The sequence below is a fragment of the Melanerpes formicivorus genome, unplaced genomic scaffold, assembly GCF_026170545.1.
Source record: "Melanerpes formicivorus ecotype bairdi unplaced genomic scaffold, bMelFor1.0.p_v2 SCAF_19, whole genome shotgun sequence".
NCBI classification, from domain to species: domain Eukaryota; kingdom Metazoa; phylum Chordata; class Aves; order Piciformes; family Picidae; genus Melanerpes; species Melanerpes formicivorus.
Genome location: NW_027142371.1, coordinates 11,066,114 through 11,093,053, shown reverse-complemented (window position 1 = coordinate 11,093,053; position 26,940 = coordinate 11,066,114). Strand labels below are relative to the sequence as shown.

Here is a 26,940-nt window from a genome sequence, read left to right as displayed (position 1 = left end):
ATGGCCGCGGCCACGGCGTGCGGCTCCCCGCCTCCCCGCCCGCCCCGCGAGCAGCCGCCGCCGCGGAAGCGGGGTGACTCCCGGCGGCGGCAGGCCGCCCTCTTCTTCCTCAACAACATCTCCCTGGACGGACGGCCGCCCTGTCCGCCCAGCGAGAAAGCGCTGCCGCCCGCCGGCCAGGGCGAAGCGGAGGAGGCAGCGGCGGCGGAGCCGACCGGAGCCCCCCCTCGCTTGTTGTCCCCGTCGCCCGCCTGCCAACCGCCGCCCGCTCTGCTGCTGACCGGTGTCTCCCCTCTCGTCGCCACCCCCGGAGCCAAGGGGGAGACGGACCCCACCCGCGGGGGTATGTTCCTGCCGCAGCTGCTCCTGGGCGGCCCGCTCTGTCCGCCGCCCCCGGCGCCGCCCGCCCTGCCGGGGATGCTGGCGGCCGCCAAACCGGGCGCACCGGGGCTGCTGAGCCCCACGCAGAACGCGGCGGGCGGCGGCTTCGCGCTGGAGGCGCAGCGACAGAGGTGAGTGCGGGGAACGGGGCACGCAGGGACAGCCCCTACCGCCCCCCATACACACACCCCCGCCGCCCTGACCCCGCGGGCCGTGGGAAGCGGCGGGACCCCCCGGGGCTCTGGGAAGAGACGGACTTTCCCAGGGCCCGCGGCCGGCCGGTGGCTCTGGGGGCATGGGGAACAGAGCATGGGAAACGGCTGCCCCTAGGGAAGAGCAGCCGAGGGAGGCGGTACCGACACCGCTGTCGCCTGGCCCCCGGAGGGAGCCCCTGCCCCGGCGCAGCCCTGCCGGAGGTGTGCCGTGGGGAAGCGGGGAGTTCACCTCGCGAGCAGCCGGGGAGCGCTGCCCGCTGGCTCTGGAAGCCCCGGGGATGTGCGGCTACCGCTGCGGAGGATGCCCCAGCCTGCGGAGCGTCTGGTGAGGGGCATTTGCGGAGCGTTTCACGCGTTGAGACTCTGGCTACGGATCTGCGGTACCCTGAGCCCTGCCTCCTGCTTTGCCCTAGCGCTGTTTTTTGCTTGTTTTGCTGTTTCCAAATGAAGCTGATGGTCATTGCTAGGCAGGACCCTTCCTCCTTGCAACAGCCACGCTGCTGCTGTAGAGCCTTCCCCTAGTCTCTGCTGCTTGCCTGTGCAGTAATTCTGTATATTCATAAATGCTTGTGCGCTGGGACCTTGGAGTCAGCTTTAGAGAAGGATGTTCTGGCCTTCAGTGCAGGATCACCACTGCCTTTCCCAGGGACTTCTATCAGCCTGGAAGTGTTGGTTTTCTAATTGACTGCAAGGCAGGCTCTTGCTCAGATCTTGGGGATTTGAGCTCTGAAGGAACTCTTTTCAGGCCGTTTCTTGCATAAACAGCTTTGTAAAGTGAGCTGGTCCTCTGAGCCCGAAGATAGCAAAGAGTATCAAAGGCTTTAAGTCTCTGTGGTCTTTATAGCAGCTCCTAGAGCTTTGTTAGTGAGCTGAAATAGAGAAGTTGTCTGTGCTTTAAAGCTGGGAAGCTTTGCTAAGGCAGTGATGGGTGTTCCCTTCCAGCGTGTATCAGGTACTGGAGGTATCCTGTCATTACTCAGAAAACAGTTGTTTAGAGGCTCAAGTGACTTCAGAGAGCAGTAGCTGCTGGTCAGTGAGGTGTGGGGGTCCTCTTGTGTGTTGTCCCTCCTGAGTTTTTTGCATTCCTGAACTGTCATTTACCACCCATTGCTTTTCTCCTTTTAATGGAAGAGACCTTTCCTTACTTCCTGCAGAAGGTGAAGCTGGTCCTGCTAGATGATGTTCTGTACACACAGATTGCACTGTCAGGTAGTGCTTGTTGAGCAGGAAAGCCTGAGGTGAGGGTGTTGCTGTGGCGCAGCTTCCTAGCACTAGTTCTGGTCCACAAAAGTTAATGCACTAGGTGCTATGTGACTTCATTTCATTGCTTTAATGTTATAGGTAAAGCTCTTGAGGGCAAGTTTTGCATCAAGAGCTTCGCAAGCACAGGTAGTTCTGTGGGTGTGACACTCCTTGTGCCTGTTGAGTTCTGAACTGACAGAGTTTGTGCAGTTGATTCAATCCTTCCTCTTTCCACTCCCAAGTCAATGAGACACTAAGGAAATGCTCCTGGGATCTTCTCATTTGATGTCTTTTCTGTCTTCTTCCTTGGCATCTGATTTTAGATAACTCTGTTCTGCTATCAGAATTCTAATCAATCCATCTGAAAAGAATGATAGAAAGAAAAGGTAGAGAAGTGTGAGGAGGTAGTTGATGGAACTGAAAGGGACTAATGTCTGAGTAATGACAGAACAGCCCTATGGTTTCTGGGCTTGGAAGAGATGGCTGAAAGGGCATGTTGTATTGAGTCAGTCGTTTTGTAGGCCCCTCACAAGGGTGATGTGGAGCGAGAGAGTTCATCTATTTTTGTGTCTTTAAAGGAGAAAAGAGCATGAGAACATCTGCTGAGGCTATCAGGCAGAAGATCCATATCTTTATATGGAGATCCACACATCTGACAGGATAGTTTTATGCTGCCTGTGGGGACATGTTAGACCCAATATATCTCCTCCCAGTTATGCTGGGCACAGGAGTGGGGGAGATGAGCCATCCCTCTGTAATTCCAACTTCACCTGCAGCTTGCATAGCTTGCATTTTTCTGATGGCTCCATATGCCCTCTGCCATAGAGCATCCCTGCAGAGCATCCTCCTCTTGTCACAAATACCTGAGGAGGGGGTTGAGGAATTTCCTGCAAGTCAGCAGGGTTATGCTGCTTTCCCTTCTGTGTTAGGTGAGCTGTTTGCAAAATAAGATTCAGAAATCAACAAACAATTACAAAACGTGTTTGCTTTTACTGGAGCTCAGGAAGCTGGATATCGTTTTACTGTACAGTAAGGTTGCCACTCCAGATGGGTTAACTGCCTGCATCGTGCAAATGTACAGGGGTATGAAGTCATCAGAGGGAAGGGGAATCTGCACTGTGACTCTGGACATCTAATCTTTAGTGCCCACTTAAGGCAGCTGCTCTCCTCAGAGTCCTTTTTTAGTCACTGTCAAGAGCCTGCTTAGAATTGGAGCTTCCCTTAAGCAGACCAAGAGCATGGGCTGAAGAGTCTCCAGATTTGCTTTGCCCATGTTCAATGAGCAGAGCTACTGCAGTCCTGTGCCATGCCTGGGGGTTTCATTGTGCTGGGACTTGTCCCAGTCCATGGAGATCACTTAATCTAGAACTGGCAGTTTTGTTGGGCAGAGTGTTATTACAAAACTTGGTCTTGTCTGACTTGGTTGAGAAGTTGCAAGAAGCTGATGAGACCACCCAGTGGGTCAGGATGTGGACTCTGCTAGAGTCACTGGTTAGGTATTAGAGACAGGCAGGATCTTCAATACAGCTGAAGGAACTGATCTGCTCAGGTGGTGGAATGTGAAGTTTCTTGGAGATCCTTGGTAACTGATGGGCCCCTTAGGATGGAAGCTTCAGTGGTGCACACTTCCTTAGAGCATCTGGATGCTTGGTTTCAGCATGCTGCAGGCTGAGCATTACAAACTTAATGTCTTTAACCTTCTACTTTTGTTTTCCTAAGGAATCTTCTGTTTACAGGATCTTAATTTACAATGCTTGCTTAATCTGCTCTCCATCCCTCCTCCCTTCTCGGTTTCCAGCTTGCTCTGTTCTTTTGTTCTTTCAAAGAACAAGCCTCACAGAAAGCAGCGGAGGGAGGCAGCAAGCAGGGAACAAACCGGCATTCACGGATCGAGAATTGAATTTCTGCAGCTGGGTCTGAAACTGGCAGAGCTTTGTGGGGAAGCAGATAACAGAGAGCCCCGAAAATAGCCAGGTTATGAAAGCACAGGGGATGGGAGCAGCCCTGAATGTCAATGCTTACTGTGTTTCTGAGGTTTCATTATAGTGCCTTGCAGAGCAGCTGGTTTTGCCATATATTTGCTGCATTTTGCCTGGCCTAAGAATAAATACAGAGGCTAAATTCTTTGCAACTGATGCATTAATGTCCTTGATGCTCAGTGGTGAGGGAGCTGAGCTGAATGCTCGTGCTTGCTGATAAATCAGAAATGACTGAGCTAATTTAGGTCATCTTGAGAGTGGGAGGATAAACAGTAGTTAACAACAGCACTTTGGACCAGCTCTGCTTTCATGTCTTAATTGGCTGCTGGATTGCTGACATAGGTGTGATCACATTAGTTCTTTGGGTGGGATGGCAGAAATGCTTGGTCAGCCTTTTATGCTTATGATGGTTGATGTGTTGGTTTGTCCTTCTGTCAGCTTAGCTGCTGATTTCACTTCAAATTATATAAATAATAAATACAGTCAACCCTCTGCTAATAAACAGATCTTGTTGAGATGGATGAAGTGCCAGTGTTTAAAAGTCTTCATTTTGAGCCTTATTTGGAGTAACCTGAGCACACATGGTGCTTTTCAGGAAGCAGCAGGAGCTGTCAGAGCTGGCAAGCCTTGACCTTTCAGGTATGAACTGGGATGTGCTGCTCAGGGCTGAACAGGAATATATTCCAAATCTGAACTTTATTTAAAAGTCAGCTGACATGTGAAAGCTGCAGTCTCCTCCTCAGCATGTACAGTTTGCTTTGACAGCTTTCTGTCTTACTTGCAGCTGGAGGTAGACTGTGTGCCCAATATTAAATGTTTGTAGTCTGTAGCTGCCTGTAGGATTTATTATCTGACATTCCCAGGCAGGTATATTAATCAGAAGTTAGTTGTATGCCTAGTAGGGAACTGAGAGATCAGAAAATCCCCAGCCTTGTATTCTGCACACCTCTGTGAGCAGGTCTGGGTCAGGCAGTCCTGGATGCTGCTAACACCGAGGTTATTTGACCTCTTCATTTAAGAATCCAGAAGCTTTTAAAGTGACTTTGATGTCCAGGCAGAAGGGTTCTGCACAGAATTAGCTGTACTTGCAGCTGATCTCACCAGCTTTCCAAAGCGGTTGCACAGAAGCTCTGGCAGCAGGTTTTGGGATGCTGTGGGTAAGGGGATGTTCTGGAAGCACCATTTCCACCTTTGCCTTCCCTTGCTGCCAGCTGGTAGCTCCTCTCTGCAGGAGTCAGCGAGAGTGGTCCAAATGACATTGTCTTGCTTCTTGAAAGCAATGAGTCATCAGCTGAGAGGAGAAAATGCTACCCAATGAAATGGAAAAAGCCAAAAGCTTAACTCTGGGAAGGAATCGGTGTGGCCCTGTTTCAGATCTACAGTAAGCAAGTCCTGTAGGAGTGTTACAGCCATTAAGGAGATTCAGGGCTCTTTACTATAACTTTGCTGAGCCCTGGAGTCCTCCTTGATAATTGCAGAGCCATGCACTGCCCTAACTTGCATCTGCTTTGCTGACTGACCAGACAGCTATCTCACCCAGCTTCTTTGGGCCTGTTGTGTGTTCTTGGCACCATGACTGAACCAGTTCAGGAGAGTTATTGGCAGTGCTGATCTTCTTTTGCAAGCTCCTATAAACTGTGGAATGAGGCAGGGAGGGAAAAGTCTTTGCTTTCAGTTTAAAGAGCAGCTCTGAGCTACAGCTTCTGCTGCAAGGTTGGATCTGGTTTGTTTGGTTTAGAAAGGAGGGAGGGGTGGGGGAAGGTGGAGGGAACAGAAGTGACTCTTGCAAAATGCTCTTAAATATTTTTTTTCCTATTTCCTGCAGTATGTTTTGGTTACATTAAATCCTCAAGACTCAATTTCAGCTGGCCTGTGTTCCTCTCTCTCATCTGTCAATCAGCTAGAGCTGGGAGGCTTGTCAGGCTGAGAGAGCTTGAAGATGCTTTTGAGCTTTCTTTTGAAGATTGTTGTGAAGTCTCTGGCTCTGTAGTTTGAGTTTGAAAATGCACAATGTGACATGCACCCAAACACAATGAAATCTGGATGTATTGTTTTAATGAGCATGGAAGTATTGTTGATAAAGCAGGTGACTGCAGCTGGAGAATGCTCAGCTAAAGCTACTCTCTCACACTGTACCTTCAAATGCAGAGCTTTGAATCTCTAACCTTTGGTGAGAACTGTTGTGTATATGATTTACTGTATTATAGTCCAGCATCTGAAGAAAAATACTAAGCCATAGAATCATTTTGGTTGGAAATAACCTTTAAGGTCATCAATTCCAACAATTAATGAAGGGCCTTTAACTGGTCTCATAAGTGCAGGCAAAGCAAAATTGTTGACAAGGTAATCCTCTGATTTGAGCTGCATTGAGTCTTTAAAAGCTTGCTGTGGGTTGACCCTGCTGCCTGAGGTGGTGATCCCACAGCCTTTCTCTGGGACCTCTGAACACCCTGGTCCTCTGCAGCCACCTTCTGCAGGGAACACTCTTCTTGTGCCAGCTCTTGCTCCATGTGGTGGTACTTGGGCTTGACTTAGCTGCAGACCTGCTTTGGAGCTGGGCACCTGTTTTATTTGCTAGCCAGGGCTGAACTACTGCTGGTCAGAGTTGCTTGCTCAACAGCATGAACAGATTTGTACTTGCTCTGTCATGGTCACTGCAATTTAAGCATAAAATTTTGTCCCAGTGAGGCTACAGCCTCGTGATTGGGGGTTGGAGGGGATGACTGATGCAGTGGGAAGAACCAAGTGCTCCTAAAAACACAAGGAGAGCTCTCTACATGCTCCTTGTCTGGGTTTCCTCCAGTCATCTGGTTTGAATTTTCTTCTTTTTCCTAGTTAAAAGCTTCTCTCTCTTTATTTTCTTTTTCTTCCCCCCCCCCCCCCTTTTTTTTTTCCCCTTAATTTGGGAGTTTTATTGTGCTGAAGGGCTTTATTTTTAACAAGGCACATGATGAAATGACAGCATCATCTCTCAGGGAAGTGCATGAATATTTCTAGCATAATGGCCAGAGTGTTATTGAGTGTTATCAAGGACACACTTGGCACTTGATTTGTCTGTTTTGGTCAGCAGTTTAGTGAGCAGAGCACAGAGGGGACTGGGCTGGTGAGCTAGGAACACCTTCTGAAGGTGGCAGGAACTTGGAAAAATGGTTCCTGGGTGTTTCCTGGCCAGCACATCTAGCTTGCTTTGTGAGGAGGAGAAGGAGGGATTTTAGGAGTGGGCTTTAGAAGAGGGCTGTGGGCACAGCAAACCTTACATCTGGTCTGGTGGTTCTGTTGCAACAGATGGCTTTCATAATTACTGCAAGGCATTCTTTCATCCCTGGATTGGCTAAACACTCTTTAGCACCAAAACAAAGCGATTTATGAAACACAATGAATACAAAGCTTGTTTCCTAGTAGCTTTAGGTCTTAATCATAGGTGGTTGTGAATCAGCAGTGAAGTAGCAGCCGCTGTGAAGAGTATCGAATTTCTTTCCTTGCTAGTATTTAAAACTCCCCAGGCTTAGTGAGCTTCCCACTTACTCTGCCTCCACCTTCATTCAAATTATCCTTCATTTCTGTTCCCTCTCATCTGTCCTGTAGGCTGTGTGACACATTCTTTTCCTTGCATGTGGCTTTGCTGGTGTTTGAGGAGTGTGGGGTGTTCTCCTGGCTGCTTGGGACCAGCAGGAAAGCCTCCCTGGTGCCCTTTGAGTTTTGCAGACAAACCTTGAGTAAGAACAAAAGATAAAGGAATTGGGCCTCCTTCCTTCATCCTGAGGGTTTCACAGAGGGACTCGTTCTGAAGGATAAAAGCACTTTTCATGCTCATGTGGCTAATTTGGGTTTACTCTTTAAAATGAAGGAATAACATAAGCTAGTTCTGCTGTGAGATTTGTCTTTATTCTCTGGCAGTCTGAGATGTAAACAGATGGCAGAATGAGCTCCTGGGATTGTGGCCTGCAATCCAAGTGGCACAATTGTGGTGCCATAGTGAGTAGGTGCCTTTGTGAAGGAAGAGCCCTTAGCTGTTCATTTACTGTTGGTTACACTGGGGATCATCTCTGCTGCTGCCTCTCGATGAACATCAGAGCTGTAACCATCTAGCCATGAAAATGGCTTGCTTGGTGCTGATGTGGATTCTTCATGAAAATCATTTGTTGCACCAAATACATGGGGTTTGGTGATTCAGGATGACTGTAGTCTCTGACTTCTTTTGGCTTTAATTACTGAGAACTTGTTGCTACTCAATCTGAGCTGTACTCAGTCTGCTTTGGAGCTGGAGACTCATTAATGTGAGTGTCGAGGGTGGTAAGGGACAGGGATTGATGTGGAATAGGGATGCACATACTCAAACGCTCAGAGCCTGAAAACAGCAAATGACTTCTGGGCTGTGTAAGTAACAGCAGCTGGAGGGGAAAAAAAGTTTCAAACTGGATTTCATAGTCCCTTGATGCCAGTATTTTACCTAGTTGAAGTGAGGCACAGGTCAGCTGGCTTTTGGCTCACCTGCAGGGAAGGAAAGCAACACAACTTAATCTCTAAAATACGTCTTGGCAAAACAAATCTGACAGGTATGTCCTCCTATTGTAAACAGGATTTGGGGTCTTGACTCTTTGTGCAAATTACCTTTGACAGTTGTTTCTAAGATAGTGGTTCCAAAAACCAGTAAGTGATTTTTGTCCTTGTTATAGTAACAAGTTGGTCTCTTGACAGCTGTGATTATACGAAGGCCTGTAAAGGACCTTACAAAGGGACAGCCATATTAAAATAAGACTCTTTCAAGTGAGAAATAGGAAACCAAATTCTATTAGCTCCTAATTTTACACAGTAATTAAAAATCCTTGACTTCCCCCACTCCACTGCTCTAACAGCAGCACATGTGGCTAAAGAACAGCAGATAACAAAGCTTCCTGCTAATTTTAGCCCATTGCCTGGGGAGTGTGTGCCCACATGCCATCATGCAGCATGGCATCCCATTCCAGCACTGGGGCAAGGGATGTGACTCCATCTGAAACAAATCCACACTGCCAGTCCCTTAGGCTGGAGGAGGTCTCAAGTCATGTTAGTGTGTGGCTTTTGCAACATCTTTGCAAGCTCATGTCACAGGGCTTGGTGATGCTAGAAGTGGTGAGGCTAAGAAGTCACAACATAAGGTAGACTCCAATGGATTGTTTTGGATTGTAAAGGACTTTTAAAGGTCATCTAATCAGGGACATCTTTGACTAGATCAGGCTGCTCAGAGCCCCATCCAACCTGAGCTGGAATGGTTGCAGGGATGGGGCATCAACTATCTCTCTGGGCAACCTGGGAGAGTGTCTTGCCGCCTTCAGCATAAAACATTTCTTCCTTTTCTCCAGTCTGAATCGCCCTCTTTCAGCCTTAACCCACCAGCCCTTGTCCTGTCGCAACAAGCCCTGCTAAAATGACTCCCTGTCTTTCTTTTAAGCCCCATAAAATAGCTGAATGGTGGTTGAACTCTGGCTGTATAGTTGCCTGAGAGTGCAGAGCTGTCTGTGTGAAAGTTGATTAGATGGTGTTGGGTGACAGGTGGGACTCAATGATCTCAAAGGTCTCTTCCAACCTGGTTTATTCTAAATGTGGGGGTCAACTGGGATGGGAGAATCCCTGTAAGATTGAGGAACTTCTGGCTTAGCCTTCAGGAAAGAGTGAGACCAGCTAGTCTGTTCACCTGCTGTGGCAGGGATGTAGGAACCAAAGGGGCAGAGCAGAAAAGCTTCAAAATGGCCAAACATCAGCTGCATGCAGGGGGGTTGGGTAAGATCACTGGCTGCTGTGAAAGCCTGATATTAGGGGTTAAAATGAGGTTCATGAGGGCTACTTTCTTTTTTCCCCCAAGCCTGGAAGCAGAGCCTAGGAGCTGACCTGGTGCATGGATGCCTGAAGGGCTGCCCTAATGTCCTTCAGAGGACACAGTGGCCCAGGAGGGGGCATTGGAAGAGGTTTGCCTGTGCCTGAAGCCATGGCTGATAGCATAGTTAGTATCTCTTTTGCATTCAAATAGTTAATCTGCTGTAGAATGGTCAATTTGGACACTTCCAACTATAGCAGCATCCTGAAACTTTGCCATGGTCCTCTTGGGTGTTTGCAGGTAGCCCAGCCTGTGGGTGGGAAGGGTGAAAATACCCTTGGAAAGCTATGGGAAAGGTCACTCTCCTTTAATCTGGAGCTGTGACTTAACCAGCTTTTTGCTTTCAATTGGTGAGACGGCCATGTGGGGATTACCAGTGCTATACATAGATTGCTCTTGGCTGTGTCCTCTTCTGCTGGGAACACTTAAGAGCTGTGTCAACCTCCGAGCTGGGGACCCTGCATACTGCTCGTCCATTGTTTGCCATCTGCACAGTGTTTCTCTGCCAGCACTTGGTGGGGCACTGGTAGGACTAGAAGGGCACAACAGTGAAGCTGGAAGCACTCAGAAGTTGGGTTTCCTCCTTGGGAAATCCATGAGAAAGGATAAATGTGTGGGGTGGTTTCTGCTTCCCAGTTTGGGAGTCAGAATGCATCTCTGGGTTTGATGGGTTTTCATCTGAACAAAAGGGGGGTTGTGTTTGGTTTTGTTTATCTAATTGCATGTTTAGCTCCTCAGGGACTCAGCAGTGGTGCTGGATTGTGTGTGCCCATGTGTGACATGGAGATAAGCCAAGGCGTAATCCAGAATTCCTCTGCTTGATAGCCCCTTATCTCTGGACATGTGCTGTGTGTTTTCTCTCCTGATGTGTCCCCTCAGGGGTGCTGGCTGGGTAAACAGTTGCTGGGTTTAATGTTGAGGTTTCTGGGAGAGTCCTGCTTTAGTGGCTCCTAAATTAGTGAGAGGAAGCGTCTGAAAGTGAGCTCCTGGCCAAGGGCATACAAGCAAGCAAGCCCTCTCTAGCTTGTCAAGGAAATAGCTGGTATTGGTTAACAGGCATGGCTGGACTTTTTTAGGATCCTGTTCAAATTACATCCTGCTCCACAGGAATCATTAGCACTTTAATATTGGATACTTGGATTTCTAATTGTCATGTAGCATGTCAGTAGGGGAGGGTGTAAGGAAACTTACAGTGAGGGTATGGCGTTTAGTATTCTGTTGTAGTTGTGTTTGGCCACACAAGTTCTGTGTAAACTACTTTAAATCCTTTGAATTCCAGCAGATCAGAGCACAAGCAGGAAGTGTTATCCTGGGTGAAGCTGCTTAGCAGAGGATCTGTGACTTGACATTTTTTTCATTGAAGCTAGCAGCTGCCCAAGGGATCCTGTGCAGCCTGTTGCTGAGGTGTGGAATGGCTGCAGGAGAAGGGCACTCAAAGTAAAGCAAACATACATGTGCTTGTGTATATCTACAACAATTACATGCAGCCTGCTCAAAGTGTTACATTTTGCAGCGTGCTCCAAGTACAGCACTGCCTAATAAAGAAGTTCTGTGTGTCAGTGGTACTGAGGAATCTAGCAAGTGGCTGCTGGGCTGCAGCTCTGTTGCTGTAGAACACTGGCATGAACACTCAGACTGTTCTGAGTATTCTGGCTGGAGTAGTGAGACCTCTTTATGTAGAGCTTGGTTTCAGATTTGAGGGAGAGTGTCTTCCTTAGCACCAGGGGTTCCTCAGAAGTGACAGCTTCGGTTAAGGACAGAAAATATTTACAGGCGTAGCTAAAAATGAAGCTTCCTGTAGGCAGAGCGGGGATGAGTCATTGTGGTTTGGAGTCAAGGGGCAGGACCTTTCCTTCACTGCAGGTTTTTACTTCCAGATACAGTCTTAGGGCAGCAGGTTCAGGTGTTTGTCACTCTAGCCCCTGTTACTGAGACCACAAGGAGGTGTTCAGAAGGTGTAACACGATGGGCAGGTGTCTGTGTTGTGAGCATGCCTTCAATGGCCTAGCAGGCAGCTACAGCACTATGGAGTTACTAATGCCTAGCTGTGTCTCTCCCAATACATCCAGTTGCATACCCCAGTATCATTTTAGTGCTATGTGCATTTTTTTGTCCCAATGCCTATTGTCCTTGGCATTAGCTGTGTTTCCCCTTTGCTCACCACACACGGTGCCTTTGTCTGCATTCACAGGATCATGGAACAGTTTGGGTTCGAAGGGACCCTTAATGGTCAGCTAGTCCAACTCCCCCCTGCAGTCAAGCAGGGATATCTGCAACTAGAGCTGGATGCTCAGAGCCCTGTCCAGCCTGGCCTGGAATATTTCCAGGGATGGGGCATCTACCACCTCTCTGGACAGCCTAGGCCAGTGTTTCACCACCCTCAGTTTAAAAGAACCCTTCCTCCTCTCTAGTCTAAATCTCCTTCTTTTAGTTTAAACCCATCACCCCTTGTCCTGTTCCAACAGGCCTTGCTAAAGCCAGATGTCCCTCAGGAGGTGAGGAAGACTATGAATGTTGCCACCTGCCTTCATGTCAGAAGGTTTGAGACTGACCCCCACATTTCATGAAGGGTTTTTTTATTGCAAGTTAGATGCCAAGGCAGACTGGAGAGCCACATGTATGTGAAAGCATTAAAGTTGTTCCTGTGCAGGTCTCATTGAAAAGCACCAAAAAAAGTGTTTAACTGAAGTGCTGGTGAAGGGCATTGAGCTGTGCCAGGAACATTCTTCAATAGCTGTTGGTAGGAGGCAGTCTCTAGCAGTGCTGAAGGTGTTGGGCCTGTGGGAGGATTTACCTCTCCTGTGCTTTCAGAAAGGGATGCTGATTTTTCCTTCTCCTACCTACTTGAATTGTGGCATTTTGTTCTGTGAAGAATGCCTAAAGAGCACTGCTGAGGATTGGAGGACAATTTCCTTCTAAGGAGAAACAAAGTTTTATATGGGGTGTAAATTATTCCAAGTTCCCTGGGAAAGGGCATTAATTATATTTCATTAAGGAGATTGTAAGCAGACTTTGGTGCTCATGCTCTTTTATGTACTTGAAGACAAAGAGTAAATGGTTTCCCCTGAACTTGTGGTGAGGAAAGAGGAGCTAAGTCTGGTTTCAGGAATAGTCAGACTGAAGTGATATTTATGTCTGTGTAGAGGGAAGAACAGCAGAACACCATCTTGTCCAAGTGCTGGGTTTGGTGTTCCTGTTACAGCTTGAAGCAAGAGGGGCAAATCCCACTCTTGTTAATCATCTGTTTGTGGTGGAAATCCATAATTGTATAGCAAGTCCTGTGCACTGGTGATGCTGTCTTCAACAGCAACGTGCTGCGTGGAGGGAAACTGCCACATCTTGCTGGCACGGTTTTTGGCAGGTGGCTCTGGCATTAGCTCCAGATAGCTCAGAAGAGAAGAAAACTTGCCAGAGAAGGGAAAAGAGGTAAAAGCACCTGTTTGTCATACAGGCAATTTTCATTTCTAGACTCCATGCCTAAGAAAAAGCTGCCAGATGTTCGTGTCCAGAACTCTGGTGTATCTCTTCTGTAGCCTTTAAAAAAAGTGTGATTTGATTTCTTACCTCACTCAGGCTAGAGAAGATAAAGTCAGTGGGACCAGCAGATTGTCTACTTCTTTCAAAATCCTGAAGTCCTGGGCTGCAAGACCAGACTTAATTCCAAAAGGCTTTTCTTGATCTTTAGCTTGAATCAGTTGAAGCTATAAATGGCTTTGCTGTGTGAAAACTCTTCCATGGCTGCCAAGACATTTAATAAATCCCACTTCTTTTCAACCTCTTGGGGGTTTGGATTTTGATTGTTTATTTTCTTTACCCTGCTTCAACCTAAGATGCTATGCTTTGGTGTTGGATATTAACTTCCAGGCATGAGAGCCTAACCTTAGTCTACCTGAGCTGTTTGCCTGCTCATGGGTGTCAGAGAATAGAATAGAATAAACCAGGTTGGAAGAGACCTTCAAGATCATCGCGTCCAACCTATCATCCAACACCACCTAATAAACTAACCCATGTAACCAAGCATCCTATCAAGTCTCCTCCTGAGCACCTCCAGTGATGGTGACTCCACCACCTCCTCAGGCAGCCCATTCCAATGGGCAATCACTCTCTCTGTGTAAAACTTCTTTCTAAACCTCCCCTGGCGCAGCCTGAGACTGTGTCCTTTTGTTCTGGTGCTGGCTGCCTGGGAGAAGAGACCAACCTCTGCCTGTCTACAACCTCCCTTCAGGTAGTTATAGAGAGCAATAGGGTCACCCCTGAGTCTCCTCTTCTCCAGGCTAAGCAACCCCAGCTCCCTCAGTCTCTCCTCATAGGGCTTGTGTTCCAAGCCCCTCACCAAGAGCTCTGCAGTTTTAGGTTTGATTGTAACTTTGGTGTTTTTTTCCCAAAAGCTGATCTTGTCAAACCAAGACCCTCCAACTTTTTTTTTCCTCATCTGCTGCTGCCACATTGATTTCTGTGGTGCCATTGTCCATTGGTTGAGTTACTATGCTGCTTTGGAGGAAATCCTTGAACTTGAATGCAGGTGGCCTGTGCTAAAAATGTAGCACAATATGGGCTTAAACAAAAGCAGAATATATGGAATCTGGTAGCTGTAGTGGCAGTGGCAGTTGGATCTTGAGTGCATTGTTCCTATGGAAATTGCATTCAGAGTTTCACAATTCATTTGTAAAACTCTCCCTACAAAGAATGACTTGACTTTGACAATTGTAATGTGTCTTACTTGGCCAGAGTCTATTTTTTTACTTAAATGTAATATCCTATTACTGCTAACACTAAATCACATGATTCCTACTATTATTCTCCTTGAATTGTCCATTCTGGGATTTCAAATGGGTACCAAATACTCTTTGCTTCCTCTAACAACCCTCTCTATTGTTTTCTGGAGAGATTTGTCAATTTTATGGAGCAGACTCTCAGCCTGCAGACTCCTGCAGCTGCAGACAGCTGTGTTCCGAATGGAGAACACACACAGATATTCATACAGATATCATAGTATCATAGAATCAGTCAGGGTTGGAAGGGACCACAAGGATCATCTAGTTCCAACCCCCCTGCCATGGGCAGGGACACCCCACACTAGGTCAGGCTGGCCAGAGCCTCATCCAGCCTGGGCTTAAACACCTCCAGGGCTGGGGCCTCAACCACCTCCCTGGACAAACTAATCCAGGGCTTCACCACTCTCATGGTGAAGAACCTCCTCCTCACCTCCAGCCTGAATCTCCCCACCTCCAGCTTCATTCCATTCCCCCTAGTCCTAGCACTACCTGATATCCTGAGAAGTCCCTCCCCAGCCTTCCTGTAGGCCCCTTTCAGATACTGGATATACCTGTATCTGTCCACAGATTGATATAAAATGCCTTATTCCCATGGCTTGAAGGGAGGGAGGGCTCCTTGTGATCTTTGCATGGATACCTGGAAATTTTTTAGATGTTTAAGTTCTAGGTAGATGTTTTTGTGTTGAAGACACCGAATGCTCTCATTAGTGACGTTGGTATAAATATCGATTCCAAAGGTCCTAGAGGAGGAGATGAGTTCTTGGCCTTCTTAGGAATTTCAAACTCCTAGTTAAGCACTCTTTCATTTAAAAACAAAACAAACAGCAACAACAACAAAGCCTACCATTTGTCCTAAGCTCTGTTGCAGTTCACAAACTCAGAGGCCATGAACTAATCCTGTTCACTCTTCGTGGTGTTGTACATTTTGCAGAAGGCGTTTTCTCTCCCAGCGCTGCTCTCTAGACTTTTTAGAAGACATAGTGGAATATGCCAGTGTACAAAGGTACTTTTTTTTTTCACAAGCAGCATTAATCTCAGCTCGTTGCATGCAGTCCTCTCCTCCCTCCACCCTCTTCCACGCCAATATCTGAGGTCCTGCATGCTAGTGCTGCCATCTGATCATACAACCCGCATGGCTTGGTTCTCGGAGCACTTAACAAGTGGTTTTCTTCTTTCTTCTTTCTTTTTTTTCATATGATTGCAGAACCAAGCATATATCTGGGTCTCCAAGGCACAAAAGTTTGAAGAAGATGCACTTCATCAAGAACATGAGGCAATATGACACCAAGAACAGCAGGTAACTTCTGGAGGTCAAGTTGCCTCCTGTACGCGTGGGGGAAGTAGGATGTGCTCAGTTGTAGGCTGTAGTTCAGTGCAATTAGCTATGTAAGAGCAGTGGGAATAGCATCATAAAGGTCTTCTCCAACCTAAATTATTTTAAGATCATGGAGTCCAACCATCAACCCAGCACAGCTGAGTCCCTAGGGTGATATCCTTGGGGTCTTGTTAGTTATATGCATCTCTGGAAGGCAGAAGGTGCTTATCTGATACATATGCAGCAAGGTTCTGACGACTCAGCCATCCTACTCTGAGGAGGTTGAATCATTCTTTTAACACCTTCTTCATCTAGCACACACAGAGGTCAGAGCTGAGGAGGATTTAAGGAGAATGGCTTGGTTGAGCCAAATTCTTGGCTCATAGTTGCTGGGTAGAAGAGAAAGGGGAGGTTGTATTCAGGTTTATTATTAAGAGGTGTGAGACTTCATCTAAATGTGAAATGTCATCTTCATCTTTTCACAAGGTTTATGTAAAAATTGCCTAAATATAGATGTGTATTTAAAGACTGGGATCTCCTTGAAGAGCTCCCAAGGTGATGGCAGTTACTGAACACTGGGTTTTGATGCAGAGCTTGGCACTGAGGACCTACAGTGTCAGAATGAAACACCTGCTTTTGTGCTGCTGGCGGAAAACAGACAATCCACAGCAGTCTCTTTGTGACTTACAGAGCAATTTAAAAGGACTTGTGTGTTCATGCTGCATAAAAAGCTGTTTTGTAGCTTCTGAATCTTGCTTCTTATCCTGATCTTTTCCTATTTGCTTACAGGATAGTGTTAATCTGTGCTAAAAGAACACTGTGTGTGGCTTTTTCTATCCTGCCTTACGGGGAGAGTTTACGGATCAGGTGAGTCACCTTTGTCTGCTTTGAAGTGTCTGCTCTGTTGCTTCCAAAAGATCCTTTTAAGTGAGTATGGTTGATGTAGCTCTGCTGTTTGGAAGGACAAAAGCTTGCTATCTCAGCAGTAATATCAGACGCCACAGTGCCCAAGTGTTCATTCAGATTCCAGGAGGGGGGGAAAAAATGGAAAAGATAGACTTTTCAGGTGTTTGTTCCCATTTTCAAGCACTCCAGTCCTGTGAAATCCCTGAAACCAACTCTGAACAGAGATGTGCTTTGCTGTGGGAGATTTCCTGTGCTCTTAAAGTGGTCAGAAAGCAACTATCTTTAGTGCAACAAACAATGATGTCAGCAAAAATGGAGCATCAGGGAAGGATGCTGCTGCTGCTGCCTTTACAAAGCAAACCTTCAAGGTTTAAGTGTAGCTTCACTATAAACTTTAAGATGTTCTTCTGGTTTTCAGCTCTAAGCCATGAATGAGACTATTTGTAGTCTTTAAAACAGAAACCATTTAGGCTGACTGAAACTGCTTTTACTGTTTGTGTTACCTTATATATATATACACACTGAACTGTCAGTATGATCACTTAGGAGAAACAAAACCTGCTCACTGGGCTTCCCCACAGCTTTGCTCAGTCCCCTCTGAAGTCCAAGCTGATTTCTGTGGAAGGTTTGTGATCTACAAATACACACCATAGGAAATGCTGGGTTTATTCTAATCCACTTGTGGCAAAACAATGGTGGTGTCAATTCTGTCCTGTACTTAACTTATGGACAAAGGAAACGGATGTTTAGTGCTGGGAGCTGTATTGTATGCAAATACACTTGCTAAAAAAAGAGACCATGGGAAAATAGTCTCTCCCTTCATAGAAATCAGCAAGGTCACTGAAGCTGTTTTAGAGCAGTTCTGAGCACTGTGTGGTTCTGTAAGCTGGCAAGGCTGGTCTCCAACGTCGGAATACAGGTGACAAAAGCTGTGTGCTGCCATCACTGATGCAGAGTTTTGCTGGCAGCCTTCAGTCTCAATCTGAGCTTCTGTGCAGAGTGGTTGGAAAAATTGCAACTGAAAGGCAAGTTTCTAGGCCTGGAAGGCTAGCAATATAAATCTTGTTTGCTGTTACATGTTTGGGCATTATTGCTAACATGGAATGGTCTTAGCAGAGAGATCATTTTGAAAGCCCCAATTTAATTTTGATAGGTATATTGGTAGAGATTTGATTTAAAATGAGATCTAATCTGATTTTTCAGTTGCTGAACATCTCCATGTTTTGAAAAGAATAGTTATAGCTTGCTTGGAGGTGGGACTAAGGCATTGCCCTGTTCCCACATATGAGACCTCTGACCTGGTGGTGGCTGTAGCTACTGGGTGGATGTGGTCTATGCCATGGAGGAAGCTGGGCTTGGGCAGCACTTTTTAATAGCTCACTTTCTTATCTGCATTTAGTGATCTAAAAATGGAAGGACAGAAGCAGCGACATCCTTCTGGGGGAGTTTCAGTCTCTACTGAGATGGTGCTTGGACTGGAAGGCGTAGAGCTAGGTGCTGATGGCAAGGTAAGGAAGTACTTTGTTTGGGGTTTGGGGTTTTTTCTTTTCCCCTCTTGTAATGCCAGTGACCAAACCACTGACTGGAGCAGGGGCCAGCAGATGGATCGGATGGTTGCTTTCACTCCAGGACCTTTTTCTGCTGGGGCAAATCACTTCCACCCACAAAACAAAAGCTGTGACTTTTCAGAGCAATGGAATCTGGTTTAGATCCTTAGTTTGAAATGTTTGACTTGTGATAAGCCTCTTCTGAGGAGGCTGTTGAAGCCTGTGACTACTTCTACCTCTTTCTGAAGAACTGATTTGATTCTGGTACCTCATGCAACATGAGTGATGTTTTGATAGAAATATGGGTGAGATTTATGGCACTTTATAATCTGTAAATCTGAGCTAGAATTTTACTGATGTGATTCTTCCCCCTTTCTTTGCCACCTCACCAAATCTTCCACAACACTTCCATGCTGAAGCTGTTTAAGCAAAGGGCATTCCTCATCTCATTTTCCTGCATTCCTCCTGTCTCACAATTTCCAAGTCCCCACTCCCAAAAACAAACTCCAGGGAATTCATGAGCTGGAAAATCTTTGTCTGCAAATGGCCTTTTCAGTAAACATTCCTCTTAACTGCTACAACTTTCTCTTTCAGGTTGTGTCCTATGCAAAATTCTTGTACCCCACCAATGCCCTGGTTGTTCGCAAAGCTGACGGCCACAGTGCTGTGCCCTTGTGTCGAGCCAGTGCTTCACGGAGTCTTCCTGCATCAAGATACAAACCTGTGACAGCAAAAACCTTACCAGCAGGAGCAGACCTTGGTAAGGACAGCTGCCAGCTTTGTTGTTACTTCTGCACACAGCAGAAAAGCATGAAAGGAAGGAATTGTCTGAAACTACTGCAAGTGGTGAAGTGCATTGTTAGGAAGGATGTGCTGCAGTGGAAGGAGACTGGGTTTAGCACAGCCTGTTAGAGAAGGCTCTTTAATGAAGTATAAATGAGGAGCCTTTGGACTGAGACTTACACAGAAGATGTAAGGAATGTGTGCATCTGAGCTAGTTCTGTTTGTGCAACTCAAGGAGCACAAAGCATTGAATCATTAAGGTTGGAAAAGACCTTCAAGATCATAGTCTAACCTTTAACCCTGTTCTACCAAGTCCACTGCTAAGCCGTATCCCAAATCACCACATCTCATGGCTTTTAAACACAGAATCACAGAATTGGTTTGGTTGAAAAAGACCTCTAAGGTCATTGAGTCCAACCATCAACCTAACACTGCTGTGGCCATTAAGCAATGTCCCAAAGTGCCATGTCCACACATTCCTTGAACACCTCTAGGGAAGGTGACTCCACTTCCCTGGGCAGCCTGTTCCAATGTCTGACCACCTCTTCAGTAAAGAAATTTTTCCTAATATCCAGTTTAAACCTTCCTTGGCATAATTTTAGGCCATTTCCTCTCATTCTGTCACCTGATACTAGAGAGGAGACTGACCCCCACCTCACTATGATCTCATTTCAGGTGTTTGTAGAGAGCAGTGAGGTCTCCACAAGAAATATCTGATGTTCATAGACGTCTGTAGATGACAGATGATCTTCCTCACCTTCTAGCACAGGAAGAATGCAGAAGCCAAAGAGTTTGTGACAACAATTCCTTTTCTTGTGTAAAAGAGCAAGCCTGACAACTCTGCCATCTGTTAGTGTATACAGACAACTCTTGTGAAGTAGTTTTCTGTGCATATTTGTGAGTGACAAACTTAGTTTGCACTCAGTTTAGTCTAAAATGAATGCATCAGGAACATGCTGGTGCAAGAGCTTTTGGGGAGCTTTCTTTTAGTAATTCTAACACCTGACCAGGATATCATGAAATGTCAATAGGTGACTGGAGCTGCACTTCATCTGTACTGTGGGATCTGCCAAAATGTTTTACACTTGCTGTTTGAACACTTCAGACAAAACAGAAAATCTAAAGCTCTGTCTCTGACCCAATGTGCTTTCCTCATTCCATTAGGAAGTGAAGTTGGGGAAGCTGCAGAGTATGATCCAAATCTTCTGGATGATCCTCAGTGGCCCTGTGGAAAACATAAACGTGTTCTCATCTTTGCCTCTTACATGGTGAGCTCTCTGCCAGCCTCATGGCTAAGCATTCAGCAGGGTTTTCGTGCTCAGTTGCCAGGGGATCAGCCTGACCTGTATCTCCATGTTGTCAACCGATTCTTGTAAGCAAAAAGTTAATAATTTAAGGTTTTTAGTTGAGATTTAACATAGTCTGTTACTTAGGGCATTAGACAACTATTAAATAGTGAATAACAACCCTTGGGTTTGCCCCTGCATTATTGGAAGATTTGCTTCTCTCAGTACTGTTCACAAGAGAATTGATAAACTTTGCCTCTTGTCTTTCAGACTACAGTCATAGAATATGTGAAACCCTCAGACCTTAAAAAGGATATGAATGAAACCTTTAGAGAGAAGTTTCCTCATATCAAGTTGACACTGAGCAAAATTAGGAGGTAAGAAACAAGCACTGAATAGCAAGAACACCTACACTGCAGAAGTCTGCTTTCATCTGACACTTGTATGGAGCAAATACTAGATCTATTAATAGTATAAATGATTAAACACTAATCTCTTGTTGCCACTTGAGCTGACTGTAGGATGACAATCCTGTATGGGAATGTTTAGGGTGCTGAGAAAAGACAACAGTTGGTTTTCATAGTTCCACCTGAAAGGGTTTTGTTCCACCAACTGTGGAGTTCTAACACTTGCAGACAATTAACAGTGAGGCAGCATTAGCCTTGAAAAAGATACTTTAACCTGATTGCTTGGCTGCAGTGCAATCCTGCACTGACTGGATTGTCTTTCTGGAGCCTCTGGCTATTTTTGCCTTTCAATCACCAGACTCACTGATGACCATGGATTCTTAACAAGGTTCTAGGGTAAAGAACAGTGTTAAGTCTGGGGAGTCTCAGTGAAGATAGCATTTTATAAAGGCAGGACTGTGCCACACAGATTTCCTCATCCTCTATGAAATGCATGTGGCTGCTCATCAGTGAGATATGCTGTTGTGCCTTCAGAGAGCTGTAATCCTGCTGGTATTACAGTGATTAATGCAATCAGGGCCATCTGAAGTAGCCAGCTTAAACACAATTCTGCTGACTCACCAGGGCTGTGTAACTCAGCTCAAGTGGAAGCTCAGACAGTCTGTGTTCTGCCACTGTCCTCAGTACTCCTTTTTGCAGCTGTTTCAGGTAGTGTGTTCACACAAAGATGCTTTTGCAGGATGGGTGGCAGCCATGAGATGTAGCATTTCATGGTGAAGGGCTAGCTGTTGTAAAGGAAAGCATGTAAACCAGTCTGCCTTCCTCCTCAGACCTGATTCTTCAACAAGGTGTGTCACAGACAGGTGTCTGCACAGAGGCTGCTGTGATCTGCATAGCTTTGATGTGGTGTGGTGTAGGTTGGAAAGGTTCAGTATGATATGAACCAGTTTGGGAGCCCAGAGGGAATCATACAGCAATAGCCTGTTTGTGAGGCAGCAAAGCCTTTGACAGATCAGGAGCAGAAGAGGAACTGTTCTTCCACAGTAAATGTTGTCAGCCAGGTTAAATCAGTTTGTGCTCCAGCTTGCTGCCAGCTGGACTTCTTCAGTCTAGGGTAATACTTGTCATGGTTTTCTAAGCAGGAGTCTTGTGAGTTCCCACGCTGCAGTGTTTCTAGAGCACGTCACAAAAGCTGTCATGTTTGAGAGGGTGCCTTCTTTCCTGTTCCCAGTTTGAAGAGGGAGATGCGGAACCTGAGTGAGGAGTGCAGTCTGGAGCCCGTTACTGTCTCCATGGCTTATGTTTACTTTGAGAAGCTCGTCCTCCAAGGCAAGCTCAACAAACAGAACCGCAAACTGTGTGCTGGTGCTTGCGTTCTGCTCGCAGCCAAGATCAGCAGTGACCTCAGGAAACACGAAGTCAAACACCTTATTGATGTAAGTATGCTGAGACTCGTTTCAGATGTTGTCAAAACATTCTCCCTAGCTCACGGAATGAGACAAAATTAAAGCCGAGGTTTTCGGTGTTGCATGCTTGCATTTAAGATCAGCTCTTTCAGTCTGTTTGATGTCTCATTAGGGCTTTTCCTTGATTATTTAACTTTTATTTTTAGTTACAATTAATTAAAACTACTTGACTGGCACAGTCTAATGTCCTACTGATCCTACAGTGAGGTTATTTTTGCACTTAAGTTTCTGAGGCAAGCATATGGAAGTCCTGTGTGGGTGTTTCAGCCGAGCTGATAAGCTGGGTTACTTGTCTGATCATAGTATCAGTCAGGGTTGGAAGGGACCACAAGGATCATCTAGTTCCAACCCCCCTGCCATGGGCAGGGACACCCCACACTAGATCAGGCTGGACAGAGCCTCATCCAGCCTGGGCTTAAACACCTCCAGGGACGGCACCCCAACCACCTCCCTGGACAACCCATTCCAGGGCTTCACCACTCTCATGGGGAAGAACTTCCTCCTCACCTCCAGCCTGAATCTCCCCACCTCCAGCTTCATTCCATTCCCCCTAGTCCTATCACTACCTGATATCCTGAGAAGTCCTTCCCCAGCCTTCTTGTAGGCCCCCTTCAGATACTGGGAAGCCACAATTAGGTCACCTCAGAGCCTTCTCTTCTCCAGACTGAACAGCCCCTGACCCCTGGCAACAGTTTTGATTCTGTATAGGTACAGCTCTGGCCATTCCTTGCTGGCTCCTGTTTTATGCTGACTTTAACTCAGTGTGTTATCTTGTGGATTAACTGATTTTTATTTTTCTCCCCCTCCTTTTTTTTTTTCTTTTATTGTCCTAATAGAAACTAGAAGAGCGATTCAGATTCAACAGGAGAGATCTCATTGGTTTTGAATTCACTGTCCTTGTAGCTTTGGAACTGGCTCTTTACCTTCCTGAAAACCAAGTTTTACCTCATTACAGACGACTCACACAACAGTCTTAACCAAAGCTGTGCTCCAGCTGACAGCCAGTGGCTGCTGGTGGAGTTGCCACCGGCCCTCTCTGTGCTGCTGCGTGCCCTGCCACGGCTACAGCGAGTTTTGGTGTGGTGGTAAACTGTCGAGGCGTGTTCTGGACGTGTGTGCCAAGTCTGGAGGATGGTACGAGAAGAGTTGTTGAACTTTCTTTTCTTTTGGACATTTAAAGCACAAATATTCACCAGTCAGCTGTCATGGCTGCTTATTACTCCTTATTTATCTTTCTTTTTTTTTTGGGGGGGGGGGGTGTTTCCTAAAACTGTTCTTCCCTCTGGAGAATACTATGGTGTTGTTTCTTCTGTTTCAAAGCAGTTATTGTATTCCTTGAGACTAAAGGAAGCCTCACTTCCATTCCAGTGCACCATGAAGTTTCTAAGAACCTTCTCACAGTTTTTACATTAACTGAAATGCATACTTTATTTTTTTAAAGATGTGCCTACAACTGGCTGGTCTGGTACCAGTGCTTTTTAAGTTAGTTCTGTTGTTTTGATGGGGAATCCTCAATTTGTATAGCCATTTATTCTTTACCTGCATTGGCCTTGCATAAAAAAACAGACAGAAAACCAATTCCAGTATATCTGCACTAATGATACACAGGGCATCTATTCTCTCCTGTACTCTAGATCTATAAGCAGCAAGTTTGAAATGACTCTGTTCCAGTTGAGTTAACTATTAATACCTTTTAAAAAATACATACATTTTATTTAAAGAGGAGTGTGTGAAAATCTGCCATGAAGTACCACCTGTTGAACAAGGTGGCTGCAGCAAAGGGATTGCCATCCTCATTCACACTACAGTGGAAGATGAGCACATGACTACAAGCAATTTGCTGTCAGATGTATCGTTTGTGACTTTATTTTGGTCCGGTGTTCTGTAGTCTGAAACAAGCACCTTTTGAGTATGACTGTATTATATATGGTCTTATGTGCTCTGAGCAAATACTTCAGTCAGTAGAGCTCCTGCTGCCAAACTAAGCCAATGATAGCATGACCAATATGTAAAATGCTACTTTTTACTCTGTTCTTCCAAGCATTGCATCACTGTGATGGTCCTCATACAACTGGCATTGCACATCTGAACAGCCCCTGAAGGGCTGGTGCCCAGCAGTGCTCTGATGCATGCTCAGAGGTTAAATGACTTCTCTGACCATTGGCTAGTCTTTCACTTGTTTATTTTTTCTTTTCCAAATATCCAAGTTGGGAATGAGCTCAGTTATATGTGGAACCTTCTGTGATACTGGCTCTTGGGTTTATTTTCTGAAGCAATATTATGATACAAGTAACTGTGTCCATTTGCAAGGAGCAGAACTGATGCTTGGCTAGTAGGACTGAGACATTTGGCATTTCAGTTTGACTTCTAAGTGAAATACTAGACCTTGTACTGAGGTAAGGGACCTGCTCTCTTATGTGTAAAGTAATGTAAATTCCTGTTCCTTGTACTAAATGTTGGTTGTAGCCCAAACCAAAGCTGAATCTTTTGCTTTTCAGCTGTGTTTTGTCTGAAGCTAGTTTGGCTTCATTAGAATTGCAGCAGACTTTACTGGAGCCCCTTCTCTTTTAAGGGGGACTCAAAATGTGTTGGTTTTTTTCATAGATGATAATTACAATGGCTATCAAATCTTTTTTGTAACTCTGTTCAGCTGTATGTAGCTTCAAGTTGTTTGTGTAAAATTTTAATAGGCTTGTGATGTCTCTGTAACACAGAAGGATTTTTTTTTCCACTCTCCAGAAGTGAGGTGGTAGCTCATAAGTTAGACAAGCTTGCCAGTTACCTTCCAAGAGGTCTTGAAAAATATTGCCTACTAGTTAAACTTTCTACTGAATATAACTGTCCTTGCATGCAAGAAATAGTGATGTACTCAACATCTAGTGTATAACGAGCCTTCAAATTAGCACACAGTGGTGAAGACTTCTGAGGCAGCGGCCTGAAGTCGTGAGGGGAGAGGAGAGGGGTAGAACTGAGCAAAGAGAATTTCTCCTGAAGCACCTCCAGAACCAGTAAAACACTTTGCTTAGTTTGAATGCAATCAGGAAATGTCTTTCTCTGGAACTTCTTTGTTCAGTGTATAAAGAGCTTTTTGTAACAAAGCTTAACTTTCTTTTTAGCACCATCTATGAACAAACAAACAAAAAAAAAAAAAGGCACTTGGGTTTGCAACACTTTTTGCAGTCTCTATTCAGTGGAAGTTTGTCTAGTTGCAGTGGGCATCTGGGCTCTGGTTACACTCCCTACGGTTTGACGTCATAAAGCGGCAAGCTTTTGTTTTCGTTCAGAAGGACAAGTTAGGATAAGGAGCATTAAATTACAGGATGCTGAATGGTGTCTAAAGGCTGCTTTGAAACATTGGCCTGGGCACACACAGTGTTCTTGAGCTCAAAAGCTGTTTGGAGCACAGGCCAAAAATGACATTGTGAAGCCAGCACTGTGCTGATGTCTCTGGCAGAGCACAGGTTTGGGGACTGATGCTGGCCAGCGGCTTGTACATCGGTACTTCGTGGTGTTACATGTGTAGGAACAGCCCTTCTGCAGAGATGCAGTCACTTGTGTGTATGTTGGTTTCCTTTCTGTTTCTGGACTGTAGCTTGCAGTCCTGCCTGGGAATATTCATCTTCTCACCTAAAAGCTGCCACCATGTGGCAAAGGACTACTACTGCGTAGTCCCTTAAAAAAAACTGAAAGTGGGACCCAAACGAATCCAGCGATCTGCCGGCTTTACATCCTCACAGCCCAGCTCCTCTTGCTTTGGAGAGAAACGCCGGTTTACACCGAGGGGTCTAGTGCTGTGGTTGTGTAAAGATGCTGCTGGGCTGTCCCAGCAGGGAGAACTCTCTTGATAAGAGGCTGTATATTTCTATGTAAACAATACTGTTCTAGTTTTGTCTCAGCCATTATTTAAACGTTTGAGTTGTAGCCTGTTCCTGTCTGTTTGTTTTTTCCCCCCCCATGAAGTTGTGAAATTAAGATGCTGTGAAATAAAAACTGTTTTTTGTTACATGTTTTGTAACCAAATGTCTTGTTTGGAAATGATCTTTTGGTTTCCTTGAGGGTTACTCCTGGGCTGGCTGGTTCCCATCTACTGTGTATATTCCCCTCGACTTACTGTTTGCTTTGAGGACGCTGGGGTGTGTGCAAAGAGCAATGAAAGTGGAGAAGGGTTTGGAGAACAAGTCTTATGAAGAGGGGCTGAAGGACCCCTGGGGTTGTTCAGCCTGGAGAGAAGGAGGCTGAGGGGAGACTCTCTGTCTCTCTGCATCTCCTTGAAGCAAGGCTGGAGCCAGTCTCTTCTCCCTGGCAGCAAGCCATAGGAGAGATGATCTCAACTTGCACTAGAGAAGACCGAGGTTGGCTCGGAGGAGAAATTTCTTCACCAAAACGGTTCTCGAACACTGGACGGGGCTCCTGGGGACAGAGTTGAATCTTCGTCCCTGGAGGTGTTGAAAAGAGGCAGAGATGTGGTGCGGGGGGCCATAGTTTAGCGCTAGAGGTGGTAGAGCTAAACACGGTTTGGATGCATTGATCTCACAGGTCTTTTCCAACCGAAACGATTCCCCCACGTTCACGGGGCCCTCCCCTCCTTCCAGGAGCGGCGGCCCGAGCTGGGGGTGTTGGGAAGCTCCTGCGGCTGAGGGGAGGGGGCCCTGGCCCCGGGGCTTCCCCCAAGCCCAGCGGCGGCCCGCTCCTGCCGCTACCCCGCTCCCGGCCCCCCCTCAGCTGCTGCAGAGGCTTCCCTCTCCCCGGCGCTCGACCGGCGCTCCTCGGCAGCGCGCGCTGTG

At 46.1% G+C, this 26,940-nt stretch overlaps 1 protein-coding gene across 2 annotated transcripts; it reads left to right on the top strand.

Annotated features, from left to right (window-relative positions):
- On the top strand, positions 1-26,159 carry CABLES2 (Cdk5 and Abl enzyme substrate 2). Of its 2 annotated transcripts, XM_068150067.1 has the most exons (10): positions 1-512; positions 15,378-15,449; positions 15,651-15,743; positions 16,551-16,628; positions 18,067-18,175; positions 18,809-18,974; positions 20,162-20,265; positions 20,554-20,660; positions 21,922-22,126; positions 22,993-26,159. In XM_068150067.1, the coding sequence occupies exons 1-10, from the start codon at positions 1-3 to the stop codon at positions 23,131-23,133; spliced, it is 1,587 nt and encodes a 528-aa protein (XP_068006168.1). In that variant the 3' UTR covers positions 23,134-26,159. The 2 variants fall into 2 exon arrangements, with proteins under 2 accessions (XP_068006168.1, XP_068006169.1); XM_068150068.1 differs by lacking the exon at positions 15,378-15,449.
- Positions 26,160-26,940: the final 781 nt, after the last annotated feature.